The 25781-nt window shown below is 43.2% G+C and overlaps 1 protein-coding gene across 1 annotated transcript in view; it reads left to right on the plus strand.

Annotated features, from left to right (window-relative positions):
• The window catches only part of dnmt3bb.1 (DNA (cytosine-5-)-methyltransferase 3 beta, duplicate b.1), a 294113-nt gene that overhangs the window by 81095 nt on the left and 187237 nt on the right, over window positions 1–25781 (plus strand). The window contains exons 3-4 of the mRNA XM_070895082.1: window positions 16479–16590; window positions 24760–24860. Of these exons, the coding sequence (XP_070751183.1) occupies window positions 16479–16590; window positions 24760–24860 (213 nt within the window). The remainder of the gene's footprint in view (window positions 1–16478; window positions 16591–24759; window positions 24861–25781) is intronic.

The raw sequence follows: 25781 nt of genomic DNA on the forward strand, positions 1-25781 counted from the left end.
TCTCAAAACATGACCACTATGCTAGTGTACACCTTACTTCATAGGTGTTTTTTTCTGCATAATTCAATTATGCACACAATTTTTGATTGTCACTCCTGGCTTTGAACGTAATAGTATAATTGTTTGAGTGGGCTGGCTGAAAATTTTAAAATGTAAACCAAACATCGAGAGCCTGTGGGGGCAAAATTGCCCTGAGCCCTGATAGGGGGTTGTATCTTTCCAGGGCGGGGACTTTTAGGATCCGGCGCGAAAGTCCTACCTTCCACCACGGAATTACCTTTACTGCCCCTGAAAGGAAACGGAATGCAATCTCCTGTGCTCCACTTCCTTTGGGGACAGTAATGTGGTGCTACTGGGGTGGGGAGTCAAGCACTATGGGAGGGCCACTGTGCATTCTGCACGGCCTCTGATGGCCTCCATTGGGCCACCAGGGCAGCGTGCGACCGGGCAAGCAGCCCAGCACCCAAGACAGAGTGCCCGGCTGCACGATGGTGGCCTGGACAAAGCTAGGACCGCCATCGTTGAGGGGACTCAAGAGTCTGCAGACAAAAAAAAGATGGCGGCCCTGGGCACTGGTGCCCTCCCCTTTAAACACCGCCCCAAGAGCAGATGTTGGAAAAGATAGCAACCCCATACACATCAAGGAAAAATACAGAAACAATTTCACTATTTTTGGGGTGTTTTACTGGTGCACATAGGCTAAAGTAAGATCCTTTGCAACATATCCATGATTAATGTATCACATTACAGCCATGAATTTCCTCTCTGTCTTCATAAAATAGAATCATACAGCACAGAAGGAGGTCATTCGGCCCATCGTGCCAGTGCTGGCTCTTTGAAAGAGCCGTCCAATTTAGTCCTACACCCTAACTTTTTCACCATAACCCTGCAAATTAGTCCTCTTCAAGTACATGTCCAATTGCCTTTTTAAGATCCTATGGAATCTGATTCCACCACCTTTTCAGGTAGTGTGTTCCAGATCTTAACAACCCCCTGTGTGAAGAAATTTCTCCTCATTCCCCTCTAGTTCTTTTGCCAATTATTTTAAATCTATGACCTCTGGTTACTACCCACTTGCCAGAAGAAATAATTGCTTCTACTTTATTAAAACCCCTCATAATTTGAATAGCTCTGTTAGGTCTCCCCTTCACCTTCTCTGCTCTAAGGACAACAATCCTCACCTGTGACAGAGACTGTAACTCCCATATTGGACTATACAGTCACCTGAGAACTCACTTTTAGATTGGAAGCAAGTCTTCCTCGATTTCGAGGGACTGCCTATGATGATCACATCAATGAAAATCCTATTAACTCTTCCTCCCCAGAGGGGGGAGCAGTATCTTGCTCCCCGCACCGGCTCACAACCCTTGGTTCCTTTCAATCAGCTCCAGTTATCCTCTTGCTGTCTCTGGCTTAATAACATCTCCCTCTCAGCCTCCAGGTTCTTCAGTAACAACAGTGAGGCTCAGCTTAGTGGCTTCACCACCGAACAGCTTAATTCAAACAGCATTAAATAAATTTTGTGCATAGGAAATGTGCACGTCATAAATTTCACTCTGATTTCCACAGCCACAACAGTAATCCATAAAATGGAGAGAAAGAGTTTTTTTAAAACATATTATTCTCCTACTGGCACTTGGGTGTGCTTTCAGATTGACTTTGTTTCAATTAACTTATCTGGCTCTGGTGCCGCTGAACTCTGGCTTTTTCTCCGCCATTGCAGTCACAGCTGCTTTGGTGTTTTCACTTTCCAGCTCCTGCTGCTGCTCTCAGGCGCGGTAGTGTCATGTTCTTTCATTTTTCCCAGCTGCTCCCCAACCTAATTTCTGACAGACTCCAAGAATCCCTTCCCCCAGAGTTACCAGGTATTCACCTCCAGGTATTCTACCGGACCTTGGAATCTCCCAGGTTCTTCCACATCCCATGCTCTCACCTCCAATACTTTCAGATCCCAAGATTCTTCTCCCAATGCCCCCAAACCCAGCAGCAGTTCTCCACAGTAATGCTAGATACCAGGAACCCCTCAATTCAAATAACCCCCACATTGCATCCTATCCCCATTCTGCCAAAATCTAGGTTACCTTTTCGCAGTATGAGTAATTGCCATGTTTCTGGCCCCTGCAACTACCAAACCCCAGGACCTCCTCAATGCTTCTAAAAGATAAATCAGCAGATTAACGTCACAAATACAATACTGAATTAAATTCCATTCCTCTGCCATTAGCAAAGAATTGCTCTGTCCGTTTTCACAGTAGCAGAGACACATCTGTTAACTGAGAAACCAATCCACGATTTTGTCCTGATGAAGGGAGCATTGTTTGCAAGTTAGCAATAAAAACACAAGGGAATCATCTCCATTTGAAGTAGGCACTTACACTTGAGAAAGGGTTTATTTTTTTTCTATACGTAAATACATGCTGCTAAAAGAAGTTCTGACAAAGGGTCATCAACCTGAAACGTTAACTCTCTTTACCTCTCCACAGATGCTGCTTGACCTGCTGAGTATTTCCAGCATTTTATGTTTTTATTTCTGCTAACAGAAGGCCAATTTTAAATTTGCTACATGCTTGTCCTATTTACAAATTCATCCAAAATAAAGACTATTTTATGAATTGAAAGTAGGCAGATCGTCAATGCCCCCCATAAACTTCTCTACTGTTGCAAAGTGCCAGGACACAAACTCCCCTGCTGCTACCAAAGTCCAAGACCACCCCACTGCTGCTAAAGCCTACAACCCCCAGCTTCCCAGTGCTCCTAAACCCCACATTCATTCTTCGAAGTGCAAGATATTCTGTACCATCTTCCTCTGTATAACCAGCAACAACAACAACTTGTATTTATATAATGCAGTAAAACATTCCAAGGAGCTTCACAGGAGATTTATCAAAAAATTTGACACCGAGCCAAATAAGGAGATATTGGGGCAGATGGGTAGGTTTTAAGGAGTGTTTTCAAGGTGGAACGAGAGGTGGAGAAGTTTAGGGAGGGAATTCCAGAGCTTGGAGCCTAGCTGAAAGCCCAGCTGCCATTGGTGGAGTGATTAAAATCAGGGATGCGCAGGAGGCCGAATTGGAGGAGTGCAAAGATCTCGTACGGCTATAGGAGGTTACAGAGATGGGGAGGGGGGAGGCTGTAGAAAGATTTGCAAACAAGGATGAAAATTTAAAAATCGAGGCGTTGCTCAACTGGGAAAAAATGTAGGCCGGGGTGATGGGTGAACTTGATGCGAGTTGGGATATGTGCAGCCAGGTTGGGAGGTCGGCCAGGAGTGCTAAATGGGAGGTCGGCCAGGAGGAGTGTAGTCAAGTATAGAGGTAACAAAGGCATGGATGATGGTTTCAGCAGCAGAGGAGCTGTAATGGCAAGAGATTAAAAAATGAGCACCTAGATAAAAGAAGTATAATAAAGGCTACTAATTTGTAACTCTCATGGGAACATTGACACAATTGCTAAAACACTACAGAAGTTCCCAGAAAACATATAATAAAAACAATTTCAATATTACAACAAGTTGGATGAGTATACATCCAGATAGCAGCTAAAATCAGTGAAATTGAGGAAGTGTGCTCAAAGTTCATGACCTCCATCGACTGAACAGAACCAGGTTTGATGAGCTTTCGACGCTGACTCCACATCTCCCACATGTATGGACAAGACTGCAAAATATTTTGGCCATGCAATACCTGATTTTCAAGTGCTAAGTGGCCTCCTGTGCCTCAAATAAGGTTAGAAGGAAGTGTGCGCTCATTGAGTCGCAATTGTACCACCCACTACATTGGTAAAGGCCAGAAATTTGGTGTTCAATGCCCATGACTAAAACAGGCATTAGTCCCCTTTGCATATGCAAATAAGGGGCCTAATGCCTGTTTGAGGCCCCTCGCTGCAAGTTTGGTTTTCCCTGATGTAGCTGGAACCACGCAGCCAAACAGGCAGTTCTTAAAGGGAATGGCCAGATCTTCAATGATGTTTTGCTGGGCGAGCTGCCTCTTGCTCTCCATAGCTGGCCCTCTTCATGGAAATGAGACCCAAGGTCCATGATCGGAGGTGCCTCAAGCCTTACCATTCAGACGTAGGGTTAGCAACCTGCCCCCCTACCTCTGCACGCCTGAACTTCTAGGCCTTCGTTTTTATGTTTCTATCAAGATGACTTGCGCAGGAAGCAACAACAAATGTCTTCTGGCTGTCTATGACAACTAGTCATTCACTTTTCAAAATAAATGGCATGTTTCTCACTGACCACAGTTTTTGCTTTGGATTCTGGAACATTTTATAGCAAATGTTAGATACAAATATTTGGTTTCTCCTATTCTTATTGTGCCTAAACACACAGTTCTACTTGAAGTGGCTATAAGATGCATAAAAGTTAAATATCACTAAACCAGATAGTGGCGAGACAGGTATTGCATGGGAACAATATCTGAATCTTCTACACAGTACAATACTGCACCCCATACTAGTCATCAGTCAGACCAAATGTAAAGCATTGCACGTAAATCTAAAATGGAAGGGTCCCGGATTCATAATTCTGAAATATTAGTAGAGTTGTCAATGGATGTATAGCTCATTGATGATGGCATTCAACCCACCCTGACAAATCAACCAATTTACCTGAAAATAATGAGGAAATAATTCAGCAAGAAGCCCCATCTCAGGTCCAGCAATTCTGTCACTTGTTTGCAAGAATTTAGATTGGAAGCGGAAGCAATTGGAATGGTCAGCTTAGCATTGTGATTTGCGATGGTGGAAGATAATCTGTTCCTTTTGTTTGAGATTGGGAAGGGAAAGCAATTGAAAATGCCAACTCCAAATATTGATTAAGAGCACCTGCCCCAATCCTCAGAAAAAATATAAAGATCACTAAGTACAATGTTTTCTTGACACTATCTAAACAAAATCGAGGAAAGTACACTTTAGAGCAGGTGGAATACCATGCAGGTTGTAATGGTAGTTGTTACCCGGTGATTGTAATTGGTTTATTTGCACATCTGCAAGTTTACTTAATTACCTGACCTTGTACACAGTAACAGATGATGTTTGCAATTGTGTAATATATCACTTTAGACTTGCACAGATGTTGTATGAAGTACAAAAGAACATTTTTCCATATTTATGAAAGGATATATTTGCTTTGGAGGCAGTTCAGAGAAGGTTCACTAGGTTGATTCCAGGGATGAGGGGGTTGACTTGTGCAGAAGGGTTGAGTGGGTTGGGCCTCTACTTATTGGAGTTCAGAGGAATGAGAGGTGATCTTATCGAGGCGTGCAAGATTGTGAGGGGGCTTGATGGGGTGGATGCAGAGAGGATGTTTCCACTGCTAGGGGAGACTAGAACTAGGGGGCATGATCTTGGAATGAAGGGCCGCCCATTTAAAACAGAGATGAGGAGAAATTTCTTCTCTGAGGGTTGTACATCTGTGGAATTCACTGCCTCAGAGAGCTGTGGAAGCTGGGACACTGAATAAATTTAATACAGAAATAGACAGTTTCTTAAACGATAAGGGGATAAAGGGTTATGGGGCACGGGTGGGGAAGTGGAGCTGAGTCCATGATCAGATCAGCTATGATCTTATTGAATGGCGGGGCAGGCTCGAGGCGCCATATGGCCTACTCCTGTTCATATTATGTTCTTATCCTGTTTTTAAACTCTTTGATTCAAAAGGAATTAATTACTTTAAATTTCTCCTCTTTTGATTTCTGTGCACTTGACAACAAAGTAGAAGAAACTAGAGCAAACAAAATATTTCCTTGGATCACACCAAAATATTTTATACTTATTTAAAAAAAAATCATTCTCAGAATGTGGGCATCATTGGCAAGGTTGCTATCTATTGCCCAGCTTTATTGGACCTGAGAAGGTGGTGGTGAGCTCCCTTCTTGAACTGCTGCAATCCATATGGTAAAGGTGCAGAGTGGCTTGTTAGGCCACTTGAGAAGGCAGTTTAGAGTCAACCATGCTGGTATGGGACTGGAGTCACGTGTAGGTCACATCGAGTAAAGTTGGCAGGTTTCCTTTCGAAAGGACATTCGTGAACCAGTTGGGTTTTTATGACAATCCGACCACTTTGTTGTCACTTTTACTGATACCAGCTTTTCATTTCCAGATTACAAAAAAAAATGAATTCAAATTCTCAAACTGCCATGGTGGAATTTGAACAGTTTTACCTAAGAACTCAGACAACCTTGGCACTAGATATCAGTCTTGTGGCTCATCTCTGGACTGCCTCCAATAACAACAACTTGGATTTATATAGCAAAATGTCCCAAGGCGTTTCAGAGGTTTTAAAACAAAATTTGACACCGAGTCATATGAGGAGAAATTCATAACTAAAAGCTTGATGAAAGGTAGGTTTTTAGGAGCGTCTTTTAGGAGGAAAGAGAATTATAGAGCTAGAGAGATTTAGGGAGGGAATTCCAGAGCATGGGGCATAGGCTGAACCAGACTGTTCGCAACTCTGGTGTCACATTCGACCCTGAAATGAGCTTCCGATCACATATCCACGGCATAACTGAGACCGCCTATTTTTACATCCATAACATTGCTCAAACATTGGTGGATGTAGACAGGCAATTAAAATTGGGGATGCTCACGAGGCAAGGCCAGAATTAGAGGAGTGCAGATATCTGGGTGGTGGGAGGCTGTTCGAGAGTACAGAGATAGGGAGGGGGTGATGTTGTCATGGAGGGATTTGAAAACACGGATAAGAATTTTAAAATCGAGGCTTTGCTTAACCGGGAGCTAATGTAGGTCAGCGAGTATAGGGTTGATGAGTGAACGGGACTTGGTGCGAGTTAGGATATGGGCAGCTGAATTTTGGATCACCTCAAGTTTACATAGGGTGGAATGTGGGAGGCCAGCCAGGAGTGCATTGGTATAGTCAAGTCTAGAAGTAATAAAGGCATGAATGAGGGTTTCAGCAGCCAATGAGCTGAGGCAGGGGCAGACGTGTGATGTTATGGAGGTGGAAATAGGCAGTCTTAAATATGGCCCAGATTTGTGTTCGGAAGTTCATTTTGAGGTCAAATATGACACCAAGGTTCAGCCTCAGACAGATGCTAGGGAGACGGCGGCTAGGGAACGGAGTTTGTGCCGGGGACAGAAGACATTGGCTGGGTGTGGTCAGCGTACTTGTGGAAATTGATGCTGTGATTTCAGATGATGTTGCTAAGGAGCAGCTTGTAGATGAGAAAATAGGAAGGGACCAAGGATAGATCCTTGGGGGACACCAGAGGTAACGATGCAGGAGCGGGAAGAGGCGCCATTTCAGATGATTCTCTGGCTACGATTAGATAGAAAAGAATGGAACCAGGCGAGTGCTGTCCTACCCAGCTGGACAATGATGGAGAGGCATTGGAGAAGGATGGGAGTGGTCAATCATGTCAAAGGCTGCAGACAGGATGAGGAGTGATAGTTTATCTTTGTCACGGTCACATAGGATGTCATTTGTGACTTTGATGAGTGCCATTTCGGTATTGTGGCAAGGGCGGAAATCTGAATGTTACCCTTGTATCTTGGTGACCAGAATTGGATGTAGTACTTAAAGTGTGGTCTGACTGACCCCATTGCAGTTTGGTAACCATTTGCATTTTATTCTTTTAGCTACGTAGTTCAGGACTATTTTGGCTTTGTCAGTTGCTGCTCTGCATTGATTGGACGGGTTGAACAGCATCTACTAAGATTCCTATGTTTCTTAGCTAGTTGAACAACATTCATGGAGTACATGCTTCATTTATTTTTTGCTTCCTATATGCAGTATTTGTCTGCATTAAATTGAATTTGCCATTGCTCTGGCAATTTACATATATTATTCAATGTTTGCTGTAATTAAGAACTGCCTAATCTGATTCCACTATGCCTTCTAGTTGGAATAGCATCTGCAAATTTGACCAGTTTGCAATGAGTTTCCCTCAGCATAGCCCCTAGGATTGTTGCACGTTCTATTGGACTCTGTGCCTGCAGTTGAAAATGCAAGAAAAGCCATGGAGCCGGATTTTTGAAAAGTTTGCGACCGGGTTTTTGCCGCGATTTGACCGTCCTTGGCGAAAACTCGGTCGCAAAGCCCGGTCGGGATCCTCGGTATTGTGTTCCTAACACAAATGAGGCTGCACTCGGAGGTTAAAGTAACAGTGACCTCAGTCTTTAATAAGACACTCCAGAGTGAGGAACATGCCTTAGGGACCAGCTTATATACAGTGCTCTCAAGGGATGCTGGGATCCCTTGGGACTTCAGGGGATGAGCTCCCTGATGGCGGAACATGGGAGTGCATGCTTTACAGATACACAACATCACTTCCCCCCCCCCCCCCCCACCAAAGTCAAAGTGAAAACTATTTACAAGGTGAGGCGGTCGGGAGCCTTTCTTTCCCTGGTGGACCGCCTCGGTACAAATGTCTGTTCTGGTGTGTTGGCTGTGCCCTCGCTGGGCTGGCGTGTTGTTGGCCCTGCAGGGCTGCTAGGTGAGCCTGGCCTTGCTGGGCTGTTGGACGTGATGGGTTCGATTTCCTGGTCCGGCGTGGTGTCGTTGATCCTTTGGGTGTGTGTTGTGGGCTCGAAAAAGGTGGTGTCTGCTGTGGGTTGTTCAGGGCAGTCTGTGAACCGCAGCCTCGTTTGGTCCAGGGGCTTTCTGCAAATTTGTCCATTGTCTAGTTTGACTACAAACACCCTATTCCCTTCTTTAGCTATCACCGTGCCCGCGATCCACTTGGGACCATGTCCATAGTTTAGCACATACACAGAGTCATTCAGATCAATTTCCCGTGACACAGTGGCGCGACCATCGTTTACATTTTGTTGCTGCTGCCTGCTCTCTACCTGATCATGCAGGTTGGGGTGAACCAGTGAGAGTCTGGTTTTAAGTGTCCTTTTCATGAGTAGCTCAGCCTGGGGAACCCCTGTGAGCGAGTGGGATCTCGTGCGGGAGCCGAGCAGTACTCGGGACAGGCGGGTTTGGAGTGAGCCTTTTGTGACTCGTTTCAGGCTCTGTTTGATAGTAAGTCGGAGTCGATACCAGCCCACCACACGTGGGATCTGGCTATCGCTTTCATCATTGCTATACCGGGTGTGTGCTGTGGAGATCCGAGATAAACATCTCCCTGCCCTTTTTTGGTAGCACCACGCGGTTACCCCACAACAGACAGTCTGCCTGAATGGACAGCTCGTCCTTTCGCCGCTGGAACGGCTTGATTGGCTCTTGCATTTCAACGGGAATGCTGGCCCAGCTCCCATGCAGTATACAGTTTTTTACTAGGGACAGCAGAGGATCTTGGCTGGTCCAAGTCCTAATCTGGCGGGCCGTGACAGGTGATTTATCATTTTCAAACGCTTCCATGACCATCAACAAGTCTACGGGCTGTGCCACCATCAACAAGTTTGCAGGTTGCGCCATTTCCACCCCCGTGGTGGGCAATGGTAGCCGACAGAGCATCCGCACAGTTCTCACTGCCTGGCCTGTGGCGGATGGTATAGTTATACGCTGATAGCGCGAGTGCCCACCTTTGTATGCGGGCTGAGGCATTAGTATTTATCCCCTTGTTTTCAGCGAACAGGGATGTGAGGGGCTTGTGATCGGTTTCCAGCTCAAATTTGAGGCCAAAGAGGTACTGATGCATTTTCTTTACCCCGAACACACACACTAATGCCTCTTTCTCAATCATGCTGTAGGCCCTCGCGGCCTTAGACAAGCTCTTGGAAGCATAGGTGACAGGTTGCAACTTCCCCACAACGTTAGCTTGTTGTAATACACACCCGACTCCATACGATGATGCATCACATGCTAGCACAAGTCTTTTACACTGGTTAGGGTTATACAATACAAGCAGCTTGTTGGAGCATAAAATGTTTCTGGCTTTCTCAAAAGCAATTACTTGTTTTTTTTCCCCATACCCAGTTCTCACCTTTGCGCAATAACACATGTAGGGGCTCTAAAAGGGTGCTTAACCCCGGTAGGAAGTTACCAAAATAGTTGAGGAGTCCCAGGAATGACCGCAGCTCCGTGACGTTCTGTGGCCTGGGCGCGTTCCTGATAGCCTCTATCTTGGTGTCTGTGGATCGAATGTCATCCGCCGCGATCTTTCTCCCCAAAAACTCCACTTCTGTTACCATGAAGACGCATTTCGACCTCTTCAGCCGCCGCCCTACGCGATCCAGTCACTGGAGGACCTCCTCTAGGTTTTGTAGGTGCTCGGCGGTGTCCCGACCTGTGACCAATATGTCGTCCTGAAAGACCACCATGTGTGGTACCGATTTGAGTAGGCTCTCCATGTTTCTGTGGAAGATCGCTGCAGCTGACCGAATTCCAAACGGGCATTTGTTATAGATGAACCGTCCCTTGTGCGTGTTGTTGCAGGTGAGGCCCTTCGAAGAATCCTCCAGCTCCTGCGTCATGTAGGCCGAAGTCAGGTCACGCTTGGTGACTGTCTTGCCTCCTGCCAGCGTCGCAAATAGGTCATCTGCCTTAGCTAGCGGGTATTGGTCCTGTAGCGAGAAACGATTAATAGTTACTTTATAATCGCCGCAAATCCTGACCGTACCTTCACTTTTGAGTACTGGAACAATCGGGCTGGCCCACTCGCTGAATTCCACTGGGGAGATGATGCCCTCGCGTTGCAGCCTGTCCAGCTCGATTTCCAATCTCTCCCTCATCATGTGAGGTACCGTTCGCACCTTGTGGTGAATGGGTCGTGCCTCTGGGACCAAGTGGATCCGCACCTTCGCCCTGGAAAAGTTTCCAATGCCTGGCTCAAAAAGGGAAGGAAATTTGTTAAGAACCTGGGTACATGAGGCCTCATCGTCATATGATAGCGCTCGGATGTCATCCCAGTTCCAGCGGATTTTGCCCAGCCAGCTCCTTCCAAGCAGTGTGGGGCCATCGCCCGGGACAATCCAGAGTGGCAGTTTGTGCACCGTGCCATCGTAGGTGACCTTGACCATAACGCTGCCCAGGACAGTGATAAGCTATTTGGTGTACGTTCTCAGTTTCCTATGTATGGGGCTCAGGGCTGGTCTGAATGCCTTGTTGCACCACAGTCTCTCAAACATCTTTTTACTCATGATGGATTGGATAGCGCCAGTGTCCAGTTCCATGGCTACAGGTAAGCCATTCAATTTTACGTTTAGCATTATAGGTGGACATTTCGTAGAAAATGTGTGCACCCCGTGTACTTCAGCATCTGCCTCCTCTGAGGCTCAAAATTGCTTTGATCCACCATGGACCGATCTTCCTCTGCCACGTGGTGGTTAGCAGGTTTTGCAGAGCTTGCAGCTCGTTTGCAAGCTTGTTGGAGGTGCCCCATTGTTCCACCGCTCTTGCAAACATACCCTTTGAAGCGGCATGCATAGGCTGAATGGAAGCCTCCACAATGCCAACAAGGTGTGAATTGCCTTGCAATCATCCTTTTTTGGGGACTCAGGGTCACTGAGGTCTGCTGGCAGTTGCAGACTCGTGGGTTCTGCCCTGTACATTTCTGCTTGCAAACACAGTTCCAGTTAATTTATGAACATTGCTAGCATTTGTGTGCTGAGATATTTGTTTGGTGTTATCACTGGTGGACATAAACGCCTGTGCTATCGCAATGGCCTTACTGAGGGTCGGTGTCTCTACAGTCAAAAGTTTTCGTAGGATGGTCTCGTGGCCAATGCCCAGTACAAAAAAGTCTCTGAGCATTTGCTCCAGGTAGCCATCAAACTCACATTGACCTGCAAGTCGCCTTTGCTTGGCGACGTAGCTCGCCGCTTCCTGACCTTCAGATCGCTGGCACGTGTAGAACCGATACCTCGCTATCAGCACACTCTCCCTCGGGTTCAGATGCTCCCGACCAAGTGTACACAGCTCCTCATATGACTTACCTGTGGGTTTCACCGGAGCCAGAAGATTCTTCATGAGGCTGTAGGTCGGTGCCCCGCAGACTGAGGAGGACCGCTCCTTTTTGCAGCGCTTCCTTCTCCGTCCAGCTCGTTGGCTACAAAGTACTGGTCTAGCCGTTCAACATAGGCTTCCCAGTCCTCACCCTCCGAGAACTTCTCCAGGATGCCCACAGTTTGCTGCATCTTTGCTTTGGATTTGTATTCTCGTCGCCAGTTATTGTGTTCCGAACACAGATGAGGCTGCACACAGGGAGGTTAAAGTAACCGTGACCTCAGTCTTTAATAAGATGTTCTAGAGTGAGGAACAGGTCTTCGGGGCTGGCTTATATACAGTGCTCCCAAGGGAGTGCATACTTTACAGATACACAACAAAATCATCTTTCTTCTGCGAAATCTGCTTGGTGTTGTCGCTGGTGGACATAAATGCCTGGGCTATCGTTATGGCTTTACTTAGTTTGGGAGTTTCTACAGTCAACAGTTTGCGAAGGATTGTCTCATGTCCAATGCCCAGTACAAAAAAGTCTCTGAGCATTTGTTCTATGAATCTCTCAAACTCACAATGTCCTGCGAGGCACCTTAGTTCGTCGACATAGCTCACCACTTTCTGGCCCTCTGATCGTTGACATGTGTAGAACCGATATCGCGCCATCAAAATGCTTTCCTTAGGATTTAGGTGCTCCCGGACCAGCGTACACAATTCTTCGTAGAATTTCTCTGTTGGTTTTGCCCACAGACAGTTAGGAGGATCGCCCTTCGTTTGGTAGCATTCTCGTCCCCTTTCAGCTCGTTGGCCATGAAGTATTGGTCGAGTCTCTCCACGAAGGCCTCCCAATCGTCCCCTTCTGAGAACTTCTCTAGCATGCCGATTTTTCTTTGCATTTTTGCGTGGTTGTTCGTTATCTCATCGCCAATTGATACACTCATAATAAAGGGTGAAACTGAGTACTGTGTACAATGAGCAAGTGTGACCTTAGCTCCTTTAATAAGAATCCAGAGTACAGGTACCTCGTGGGAGGCCTGCTTATATACCTTGGGACTCCAAAAGGTAGGTCCTCTGGTGGACAGGTGTCATGCAGGTTACAAACGGTTAAATACATAACACTACCAACTGAGCCACAGCTGACACTCCAATTGCTAGAGTTGATGGCAGGCTTCTGCTCAAATATTAACTTTACAAGGAAGTTATTTAACAGAATGCTAAAGATAAATATCATTAATTCTGTATGTTTATTGATTTAAAAAATGGTATAAATGCCAACAGTTGCTGCTAATTGATGATTCACTGTAGTAAAACTCAACTGCCAGACACTCCAATAAAAATGGAAGATTCATAAAAGCCATATAGATAATGCTGAAATTATTTTGTTTTGTAACCATTCACCTACATTTGCTTTGCCATCAATGGCCAATCTTTCAGCTATTACATGCCTACCCTTTGGAACTCTTGCCATCTCTCACTCTCGGCCTTCAAATGCTGAACAACCTACTCCAACTACATTCCTTTAATCTCTGCCTGGCACGCGCTCCTTTTAACAAAAATAAAATAATCTAAGATGTTCTTTTATTAAAGGAGCACCATATAAACATAACTTGTTATTAATTATTGTACTACTGGTTGTTATTGGGCTGCCATACTTAGACTGCTGCATTGCACACTGCTACCTGGACATTTCACCACATCACACATGTAATATCTATTATGTATAAATAAATATCTTCCAACTAGCATGTGTCCATCACACTTTTGAAATGTCGCACTTTGTCACATATGTCATGTTGGGCTCTATGGGCCCAAGTTTGCCCAGGAGTTGATCTGTTTTTTTTGAGCAACTAGATATTTTAGATATCTTAAAAATCGCAATTCTGCCCATTTAATTTGCTCCAGTGTAATTGAGTTAGTTAGGTTTTTTTTAAGTTTCGTTTTTTTTTTCAAAAGGCGGCGTTACCAGTCACTCACACCTGTTTTGGCCATTTAAGCAAGTTTAGACAGCTAAAAGTTACTCCAAACTAACTTAGGCCAGCGTATGTGGCAGCACAGAAAAACCTTGCAGTGAGTTAAGAAATCCGCGCAGGTAGCCAGAGATGCAGGGGCGGGGTGGGGTGGGGTACGGGGGGGGGGGGGGGGTGATGGCGGCGGGGAAGGGAAGGGAAGTGAGAGGACCGTGCAAAGAACTAAACGCCTTCACAACAACATTAAAAAAGTATAAGTGCATTTAAAGCACCAAACACTAAACAAAGCACAAAAAGTAATAAGCCATTAATTAACAAATAAAAAATAGAAGGAACCCTGCACCTAAAGCACCAAGACCAAAGTAATAAGCAATCAATCAATCAATAACAAATAAGAAATAGAAGTCCTACCTTTATCTGAAGGGTAGGCAGCCAGCCGCCGATGAGGGAGCCCATTCGGCCAGGGCTAGGGGCGGCGCGCTTCGGGCCCCTCCCACACAGCCTGCAGAGCCCGTCGAGCCCGTGCCAGCTAAGATTGCAGAAATCCTGCATTGTCCGCAACCTCACTGAAATAATGGGAACTGGTTCCTTTGAATTGTGGAACTTTACTCAGCCAAGAATTCAAACACTCCCTGTAACTAAGAAAATTTGAGCTAAATTGACAAGTTCCTTCGCGTGACTCAGGCCAAAGTTTCATCTTGATTTTCTTGAGAAGTGTTTCTAATCTGTAAATCCTCTAATCCAAAGCTGAAGGGAATCAAATCATCTTTTGACATGAATTCATTTGAGACATATTCAGATCAGGACACCAAATTACCAAATACCAGTTGTACTTATCACTTGCCTATGTGCTACAACTTGTAATAAGAAATTCTGCCGATTAACAAGGAAGCTATGCAGGTTACCAGGGGGCAAGGAGCTACAGCATGCTTCGGGCCCCTCCCACACAGACTGCAGAGCACAGCAAGATATTGTGGGGGCGAGGAACTACTGCACATGCGCGCACACTCGAGCACGCATGTGCAGAGGTCCCGGCACTGTTTTCACCGGGACCTGGCTCCGCCCCCCCACTGCTTGTGCTGCGCCACGCCCAGTCCTGCGATGTTCCAAGGAATGGTGAGAATACCGAGGTAAGTTTTCGGCGCCGTTTTTCTTCTACAAAGTTGCCGCACCTCATAGAGGTGCGCCGTTTTAACCCCGGGGGTGCAAACTTGGGCCCTATGACTTTAAGCCAGACATATACAGACATTATTTTTGACCTCAAATTGACCTCAAATTTTCAAACAGCTACAATTATCTAAGTTTGCTATTTAGACTATTTCCCTATCGAGAAGGGTCTTAAATAGATAAGGTTGGTTAAACACAGATCCATCTTAGCAGCTCAATGTTACAATTGCGCTGCAGACCCTAGGCTAACAATGAATAATGGTGCAAGAAATCTTATAGTTAAAAAGCACTATTGTGGAAACTAAAAGAATGCCCTCCTTTTCAACATTTAACTTTCAATCACAAGTGATGATGGACATTCAGCTAAAAATTGGAAATACTTTAACAGATTAATATATATAGATTTATATATATGTTAAAATATATTCTTATGCAGGGTTTCTATTCACAGACCTTACTTCCTGTTGTCACATTTTTGCCACAGATTCTTGTTAACTTTCCCATTATAAATTGTCGTATCCACATTTATAATGGAAAAGTCCGTGTTCAGTGCCTTGTGCCGTTATGTAATTACAGGCTCTGCCCACTAGACTCCAGTGTTACATTTTCTCTCAAATAGCTCAAAATGCTTTCTGTAAATTTTTCATTCCATTTTTTTGCTGGATCAAAGGACCCCTTCATTCTGCCAAACTTCAGCAGTCCCACTGTAGTATTCTCAAACTCCAGGACCTGCACACCAGTTCTGACAAAACCTGGGATAATTTCCTAGTGCAGCCAAAATGCAGGACTGCCCCAACTGCAGCTAAACTCCACTTTAACCAGTACTGCTCTAACTCTATCGTACATACTCTTGCATACCACCTTGCTATGTATTTTTAGTTTTAGGAATAATAAGGGATTGCAAATTAAATACATTGGTAAAGGAATATATATGTAATAAAGTCCATGCATTTGCAGTTTTCATAGAATAATGGACAGAGTTGTGGGATTGAGTCCCTAAACCACCAAGAAAAATTCCACAATACAATTCCTGGAAGTCCTGGATTAGCTTTGATTGCCTAAGGGTGTCGGAAAGGAATTTCCCAGATTTTTCTTCCCAAATTGGCCTGTGTTTTTATCTTGACCTCTCAGGAGATTACATGGTTTTGGGCGGGGTAGAGAATGTATATATTGTGATGCGCAAGGCAGGCTGGATGGACCAGAGGGTCTTTTCCTATCCATTATTGTTCCTATTTAATAAAAATGCAATGTGACAGATTCAGTCAATGTAAATTAGTGGCCCTAGTGCTATCTCCTACTTGATCCAAACATCCATTGCTTCATTATGTCACAAATGGGAAATAATTATTCCTTCCTAGCTCTAATTTCTCCAGTCTCCTAAACTGGTCCCACGTGTCAAATAAACTAACATAAAATAGATGCAATTAAGAAAATGGAAACATTACATGAGAAATTATCTGCATCAAAATTTGACTATTTTTAATTCGATTTTATCTGCACAGCCTGTAATGAATGGTGAAACCCACCAATCGGATCAATGGGAACAAGCGACACCACCCACTTCACAGAGTCCCAGTCCAATTCCAATTCCGAGTGGAACTGACAGTACTGCAGGTAAGAATTGTAGGAAATGCATGATGTTATATTCCAGCACTCGCACACTTCCAAGATTACAGTAACATTCCTGTGTGATCAAATGTTAATTTATGATCCATAGCCTTGGCATCCAGTTTCATTATGGATGTGTTACAGGCTACTGGTCATAGATCTGTTGTTGAAAGTTTAATGTACAGGTTCTTCGGTTTTGATGTTTATGGTTCCTCATTCCAAAGTGTTGATATGTCCTTTGTACAGGATTTCTTTGGATTAATGTTGCTGGTTGTTTCTTTGTGAGTCATGTGTGGAAGGTATTGCTGTTACTGTTTGTTTTCTTCAACTATTTTTAAATCTTATTTTCATTAAGTACGCATTCTTCTTTTCGCAGCAAACGTTCTTCTTGTGTGTTTTTTTACATTGTTTTAAGCCTTTTCATAAGGTGATGTGATCTTTATTCAATTTTGAAAGCTATCTGTGATATACTTCCATTCTTTGGAGCGTTCCTTTCCTTTTCCTTGCATCTGCTTCCATTTGAAATCAGAGTTGTGTTGATCAATTATTGTTCTTTCTGTTGTTCAGTTACTTTTTTCATTATTGTTCCAAATCTCCCTAAGCCTCTTAGCCACTTTGCTCTTACAATATAGTTAGTTTTGTTAAGTAAATTTTGGAAAATGTATCTGTCCAATGTACTCTTCATCTCTTGTCAAGTTGATGTAGTCTGCATGGATTTTAGCAAGGCCTTTGACAAGGTCCCATATGGCAGGTTGACCATAAAAGTAAAAGCCCATGGGATCCAAGGGAAAGTAGCAAGCTGGATACACAAATGGCTCAGTGGCAGGAAGCAAAGGGTAATGGTCGATGGGTGTTTTTGTGACTGAAAGACTGTTTCCAGTGGGGTTCCACAGGGCTCAGTACTAGGTCCCCTGCCTTTTGTGGTGTATATCAATGATTTAGACTTCAATATAGGGGGTATGATTCAGAAGTTTGCAGATTAAACAAAAATTGGCTGTGTGGCTAATACTGAGGAAGAAAGCTGTAGACTGCAGGAAGATATCAATGAACTGGTCAGGTGGGCAGAAAAGTGGCAAATGGAATTCAATCCGGAGAAGTGTGAGGTAATGTATTTGGGGAGGGCTAACAAGGCAAGGGAATACAAAATAAATGGTAGGATACTGAGAAATGTAGAGGAACAGAGGGACCTTGGAATGCATGTCCCCAGATCCCTGAAGGTAGTAGGCCAGGTAGATAAGGTAGTTAAGAAGGCATACGGGATCATTTCTTTTATTAGCCGAGGCATAGAATCTAAAGAGCAGAGAGAAATGTATAAAACATTAGTTAGGCCACAGCTAGAGTACTGCGTACAGTTCTGGTCACCACATTACAAGAAAGATGTGATTGCACTACAGTACAGAGGAGATTTACGAGAAGATTGCCTGCACTGGAGAACTTTAGCTATTGGAGAGGCTGTGATATTTTCTTTGGAACAGAGGAGGCTGAAGGGAGACTTAATTGAGGTGTATAAAAATTATGAGGGGCCTAGATAGAATGGATAGGAAACTCTGATTTCCTTTAGCAAAGGGGTCAATAACAAGGGGGCATAAAGGAATTGGTAGAAGGATAAGAGGAGAATTGAGAACTTCTTTTGCCCAGAGGATGGTGGAGATCTGGAGTGCACTCCCTGAAAGGGTGGTAAAGGCAGAAAACCTCATCAAATTTAAAAAGTACTTGGATATGCACTTGTAGTGCTGGAATCTGCAAGGCTGCGGACCAAAAGCTGGAAAGTGGGTTTTGGCTGGGTAACTCTTTTTTGACTGGTACAGACACGATGGGCCGAATGGCCTCCTCCTGTGCCTTAAACTTCCATGATTCTATGAGCACTCCTATCTCTCCCATCCCTGTAATTCATGGGATTTCAACTGAAATACTCCCAAAAAAGATTTCCCATGAACACACATTTCTATAGGATTGTTATGCCCATCAAAGTCAGAGATTTTCCTACATCTACACAAATGACAACATAACAAAAAGTATAAAAAAATGCATGAACTGTAAACATACAGGAAACATTGTGTAGTATATAAGGTAAAATTATGGCATTAAAATACTGTAGAATTACATGGGCATTACAGAAACAGGCCGTTTGGCCCAACTAATCTGTGATGGTGTTTATACTCCACGTGAGTTTCCTCCGATTCCATCTACCTCATCTCAGCCTTTCAGCATATCGTTCTCCCATGTACCCTCGTCTAGTTTCCTTTTTGAAAGCATCGAAGTTATTTTCCTCAACAATCAATACAATAGCAAAATACTGCGGATGCTGGAAATCTGAAAACAAACCAGAAAATGCTGGAAATACTCAGCAGGTCAGGCAGCATCTGTGGAGAGAGAACCAAAGTTAATGGTTCTGGTCGATGACCGTTCATCAGAACTGATGCGGCACAAGGCTCAGATAACTATTACTGGATCCTCTTCCAACATTAGCCTTGTACAGTCCCTCATGAATGCAAGGCGAACATCTGAAGTCTCTGGAATGGGCACACTTTTTAATTCTTTTCTCAACTCCCTCAGAACTGATGAAAGGTCATCGACCTGAAACGTTAACTTTGGTTATCTTTCCACAGATGCTGCCTGACTTGCTGTGTATTTCCAGCATTTTTTGTTTTTATGCCTCAACCACTTCATGTGGTAGCGATTTCCACATTCCAATTATTCTCTGAGTAAATAAATTACTCCTTATTTCCCACTGGATTTATTAGTAACTATCTTGTCCGTATGGTCCCGAGTTTTGGAATGTAACAGAGAACTAGTTTAAAACATATTTATAGGCGAAGAAGATCAGCTAAATTTCTCCCCAAAATATGATTTGGAAGGATAAAATGAAATATCCCCACTCTAGCATGTAAAGTGTCCAGTCTCTGGAGATCCATACTAGTTCTACAACATACCTTTTTAGTAAGTTATGGGAACTAGCAGAGGCTCCTGTGAGTCAACAAAATGCATGCACCTAGGAAAAATGGAGAAGAAATTTACCAATTGGAAATCAAAGTATTGTGAGAGTTAAATCCAACACGTTTGTGATAGGAAAACTCATCCTGTGCCCTAGAACAAGCTGAGAATCTTGGGTTCCACTCTTCAACAAGGAGAGTTTGTTGCATGCTTGGAGACCTGCAATGATGCTAGCAATACAGACTAATAAAGAAATAAAAGGGCACAATGAGTTGAACACATGGGCGAAGATACATCAGTGTTGGGAACAATATTCCTGGCAATATCATTTTTTACGCAGATTCAAGACTATGGGGGCAGGGGGGAGAGTGGGGCAGTGGGATTGGTTTTGGATTGCTCTGGCAAAGAGCTGGCACAGACATAATGGCCAAGTAGCCTCTGTCTGTGCTGTAAACATCCATGGTTTACACTCCGCTGCTGGGCCAGTTCTTATCACAAGGTTGAACACATGTATAATTTTTCTCTGACAGAAATCAGATGAAAGCAAGAGTGCTGCTCTTTTTTAAAATATATTTAGTAGTGGATAGATTTCAAGATACACTCTTCAGTGAGCCTTAAGATCAAAATTATATTTTGGATAAAGTATGCAGGTGACTTTGCATTTTAATTACCATTTTCATGTTTATACTGAGACCTGATGTGATGCTGTAATACAGGTTGTTTAATGAGGAAAAAGCAGGTGATGGATTAAAAGTGGAAAATGTCATGTTCTTAGCATAGCAAAAGATCAATAAAAGGAAGCGTACTTCAAGTGGTAAATTCTAACCTGAGTCAAGAAACAGAGATCTAGGATACAAATACATTGGCCTGGAATTTGCGGTTGAGATGACGGCAAACTGGGCAGTGTTCGCCATCAGTCCGCCTTTGAACTTGACCACAACTTTAGGCTCTGGTGCATAAAGTTGCATCTGTCATTGACAGCTCTGACACAGGCCTGTGCACCCCCCCCCCCCCCCCCCCCCCCACAGAGGTGGCAATCTGGGTGTATCTCAAATCAGGGAAATTGACAAAAACTCTGTCTCTTCCGCAGTAATTATGCTGTTAAATTCCCCACTAAAAGTTAGACCCAAAGGCATTCGGTGTAACTAGGGTTTTAACAGCATATTGACTGCTAAACAAAAGTTAAAGGCCTTGAAAAATTAATTTTAATTTTATGCAATATGAAATTTAGCAATTTTAATAAAAATTGACATTTTTAGGAAATTTAAATAAAAAAATTTGGGGGGAAGTTTGTTCATTTATTTCAGGTTTTCCTATTCTACATGTGAGATACCCAATATTTGTTTTGCTCTCTCTAATATTTTTACAAAGTTAGAATTTTAAGAGCTTACTCATTTCCTTGTTCACTACCTGTGAGAATTCTGCGTTTAGACAGCTTGTTGACGTCACAGCAGCTCGCACAAGGGCATCCCCACTAACCTCTGTAGATTTGAATTGAACGTCAGGAAAACAACGTTTTCGACGCAGAGATCAGGAGATCCTTGTGTGAAGCTTACTTCAGGGCCAGCGGCAAACGCCTTCACTTTGCCTCTGACCGCAAATCTGGGCCTTTGATCTTTAAAGGTGGGATTGCAGCTAGAATAGGCCATGATAAAAGCAAATGTGGATTTGGGTTCTATACATAGGGCCATTCATTGAGCATAAAAGCAAAGAAATTATTTTAAATTTGTTCAAGATACTGATTAGGTCACAATTTTGTGCAACGGGAGAAGGAGGTTCCATGAACATCCCCTTTCTCAATGATGGTGGAGCCCAGCACCTGAGTGCAAAAGACAAGGCTGAAGTGTTTGCAACCATCTTCAGCTAGAAGTGTCGAGTGGATGATTCATCTCGGCCTCCTGAGGTCCCCACCATCACAGAAGCCAGTTTTCAGCCAATTCGATTCATTTCACATGATAACAAGAAATGTCTGAATTCACTGGGTACTGCAAATGCTATGGGCCCCAACAACATCCCCATTGTTGTGCTGAAAACTAGTCATGCCTCTAGCCAAGCAGTTCCAGTATAGCTACAATACTGGCATCTACCCGACAAAGTGGAAAATTGCCCAGGTATGTCTCATTCACAAAAAGCAGGACAAATCCCAATCAGGCCAATTACTGCCCCATCAGTCTACTCTGAATCATCAACAAAGTGATGGAAGGTGTCGTCAGTGTGCTATCAAGCAGCACTTACTCACCAATAACCTGCTCACTGATGCTCAGCTTTAGTTCCGATAGAACCACTCGGCTCCAGACCTCATTACAGCCTTGGTCCAAACATGGACAAAAGAGCTGAATTTCAGAGGTGCGATGAGAGTGACATCAAGGCAGCATTTAACCGAATGCAGCATCAAGGGGCCCCGGTAAAATTGAAGTCAGTGGGAATCAGGGGAAAACTTGCCACTGGCTGGTGCCATCCCGAGCACAAAGGAAGATGGTTATGGTTGTTGGAAGCCAATCATCTCAGCCCCAGGACATCGCTGCGGGAGTTCCTCAGGGCAGTGTCCTAGGCCCAAACATCTTCAGCTGCTTCATCAACGACCTTCTCTCCATCATAAGGTCAGAAATGGAGATGTCTGCTGATGATTGCACAGTATTCAGTTCCATTCGTAACTCCTCAGAAAATGAAGCCGTCCATGCCCGCATGCAGCAAGATCTGGATAACATTCAGGCTTGGGCTGATAAGTGGCAAGTAATGTTTGTGGTACACAAGTGCTAGGTCAATGATCATCTCCATCAAGAGAAAGTCCAACCACCTCCCCATGATATTCAATGGCATTACCATCGTCTAATTCCTCACCATCAACATCCTGTGGTCAGCATTGACCAGAAACCTAACTGGAGCAGTCGCATAAATTCTGTGGCGACAAGAGCAGGTCAGAGGCTGGGTATTCTGTGGCGATTGACGCACCTCCTGACTCCCCAAAGCCTTTCCACCATCTACAAGACACAAGTCAGGAGTGTGATTGAATATTCTCCACTTGCCTGGATGAGTGCAACTACAACAACGCTCAAGAAGCTAGACATCATCCAGGACAAAGTAGCCCACCTGATTGGGACCCCATCCACCACCTTAAACATTTGTTCCCTCCACCACTGGCGCACCTTGCCTGCAGTGTGTACCATCTACAAGTTGCACTGCAGCAACTTGCTAATCCGTGACCTCTACCACCTAGAAGAACAAGGGCAATAGGCGCATGGGAACACCACCACTTGCAAGTTCTCCTCCAAGTTACACACCATCCTGACTTGGAAATATATTGCTGTTTCTTCATCATTGCAGGGTCAAAATGCTGGAACTCCCTCTCTAATAGCACTATGGGAATACATTCACCACACTGCAGCGGTTCAGGAAGGCGGCTCACCACCACCTTCTCAAGGGCAATTAGGGATGAGCAATAAATGCTAGCCTTACTAGTGATGCCCACATCCTGTGAATAGATTTTTTTAAATTGGCAGCCTATTCTAGGAAGGATATTAAAGCTGTGGAAAAGTGTACAGTGAGCAATCATTAGAATGTTTCCAAGAATAAGAGGTTCAAATTATGAAGAAAGACAAGTAATTGAGACTTTTTTCACTGGAATAGAGGTGTTAAGATGTTTAGGAATCTGTGCTGTTCTAAATTTATGAAAGGTTTTCAGTACGTAAATAGTGAAAGATGGTTGTTGAATTGCTAATAAGAGAGCTTACACTCAGGATTGTCATCAGAATAATGAAAAGGAAAGTTAGAAATGTTTTTTTCACACACGAGGTTATTAGAACATAGAAGGCTTTACTATAAGCAGCTGTTGTGGCAGAGACTATTGCACCATTTTTATAGAGATTTAAAAAAAATGCTTTTTAAAAATATGAAAGGATACAGGAACAGAACAGGGAATTAGGGTTATTGTCTCCTGTTCGAGTTGTGAGCACAATGAGTTGAGTGGCCTTTCTCTCTGCTGTAATTCTGATGATTCTGTGCAGCATTAAATCATATATAAATGTTTTCTACACTTATGTTATTACTATGAAATTGATGGCATGCTTTGGATGAAGTTGGTATCTGTCATTTACAAATAGTACATAAATATGATTGCAGCTGCAGTACCATTTAGAATGTCCGAGATATACATTTTAAAAAGATGAACTTAAAATAGATTGACAAAATATTCTACTGTTATTCTTGCATTATTTGATTATAATTTAGAAAATACTGCGTTATTATTTGACTTGTTAGCATGATAGAATGCAGGATACAATTATATGCTGAAATAAAGCAGAATGTATATATACACCACTTTCGAGCGATAAAGAGCTTCAGTACTTTTTTCTTTCTTATCCCATATTCTGTGCATTGTAATAGAATGAATAGCAGTTCGTGAAATGCATTATTCATGAGTAAGACTGTAATTAATGGATCTATGATAGAACTGGAAAGACGAAGAGTTGTTGCTGAAGGTTTAATTAGCTTGAGGCCCCTATGCCACTAAAGGACCTGCTGGATCATTCATTGTTTCCATCAGCAGAAAGAATCTGCAGCGGAGAAATTTAGAAATTTCAACTTTAGAAATTCAACAGAATTAAATATGCAGTGCTCACAAATCTCATTTGTGTTTATTGATTAATTGATGTGCCCATTTATTTTGTAATGCCCGTTACCTTTGCATTCAATACCAACAAAATGATAATTTGTTAGTCTAAAATGGTGCTGTAGGAGCAAGGGCTGTTTTAGTTTCCTATTTCAATCTGGACTTAAAGAAAAAAAATCATGATGTTGTTAGGAGAGGCAGGAACATGGTTTAAAGCGAATTAGTTCATATTCAGTGTTTTTTTTTGTGTACTTCACATGAAATTCATCATTTGAGAATATATCAGTGTGTGAATTTCTTGTACCCTAGTTGTTTTTGAGGTGGTGTGGTCGAGATATAAATTCTGGAATCTGTCTTGGGGAGCCTTCATAATACCTCATTTATGCTGCAGTGCCACACTGGAAAGCAGGTGATAATTCTTGCTACAACTACTTCACTTATATTGCCGGGAAGTTTTAGCAAAAGGCGAGAGAAAGATATATAGGCAACAGTTTTTTAAAAAAATGAGAGAGTTTTCACAGTCCAGTTTCTACCCTGACAGCATTTCAAGGAGTTTCAGAAGGATTAGGCTTTGTGACTCAAGTTTTAACTCATTTCAATTTTTTTTAAGTAGCCTGTTTTATCTCTCTCAGATTCTGACATGGAGATCGTGTCCAGTGAAAACAAGCAAAGACGCCAACATGCAGATGGAAGGCCGAAGGGTAAACTGAAATGCCAAGGTGGCTGTGAAGAGGTAAGATTCCTTTGAGTTTTACATCCACCAAATTTTCCAGTAAGAGCTGCAGATGTTCTACAAAATCAGAATGAACACAGCAAAATATACTGAACTTAAATCATATCTTAATTTATCAATTTAATCTTAAAGATGTATCATTTGGAATATTTGTTCGAAGGAACAGAATTTCTTGCTTGTAAACATCGAAAGAAAATACGGAGTGGTCATAACAGCGGTGTCAGTAGAATCCAGTTTTTCAAATACTATTGTTTTCAATAGTTTTGGAATTGTGAACTAGGGTGCATATTTGAAGTTCTCATCTTTAATCTGGAAGTTGTGATGAACTGAATTGCCGTGATCATTTTGCATCTGTACTAATTGGATAAACTACATCTACCAGTACGAAGCTGGGCCCAATATCCTTGTAAGGGGGTTAACCAGAGCTATGGGTTTAAACCAACATGGGAAAGGAAAAGCAAGAGAGTTAATTAGGCTGCTTGGAAGTGAAAGTTAGGTCATGAGGGTAGAAAGTTGAAAGAGGTCAACCAGAAAGATAGTTTAAAAAGAAATTAGATGTGGAATGGCAAAAAGAGAAACTTTGCAAAATCAAGAGAATCCAAGCTAAAATGTATCTATATTAGTGTCCTGAGTATAAGAAACAAAATTGGGGAACGAGAGTCATTGCTTAAAATAAAAAATCATGACCAAGTAACAGAAACATGACTGCAGATTCATCAGATTGGTAAATAAATGTACCTGAGTATATAACTTTCAGGAGCGACATAGAAACATTGAAACAGAGAAAATAGGTGCAGGAGTCGGCCACTCGGCCCCTCGAGCCTGCACCGCCATTCACTAAGATTATGGCTGATTATTCCCTCAGTACCCCTTTCCTGCTTTCTCTCCATACCCCTTGATCCCCTTAGCCATAAAGACCAT

Source organism: Pristiophorus japonicus, chromosome 12, assembly GCF_044704955.1.
Source record: "Pristiophorus japonicus isolate sPriJap1 chromosome 12, sPriJap1.hap1, whole genome shotgun sequence".
Classification (NCBI taxonomy): Eukaryota; Metazoa; Chordata; class Chondrichthyes; family Pristiophoridae; genus Pristiophorus; species Pristiophorus japonicus.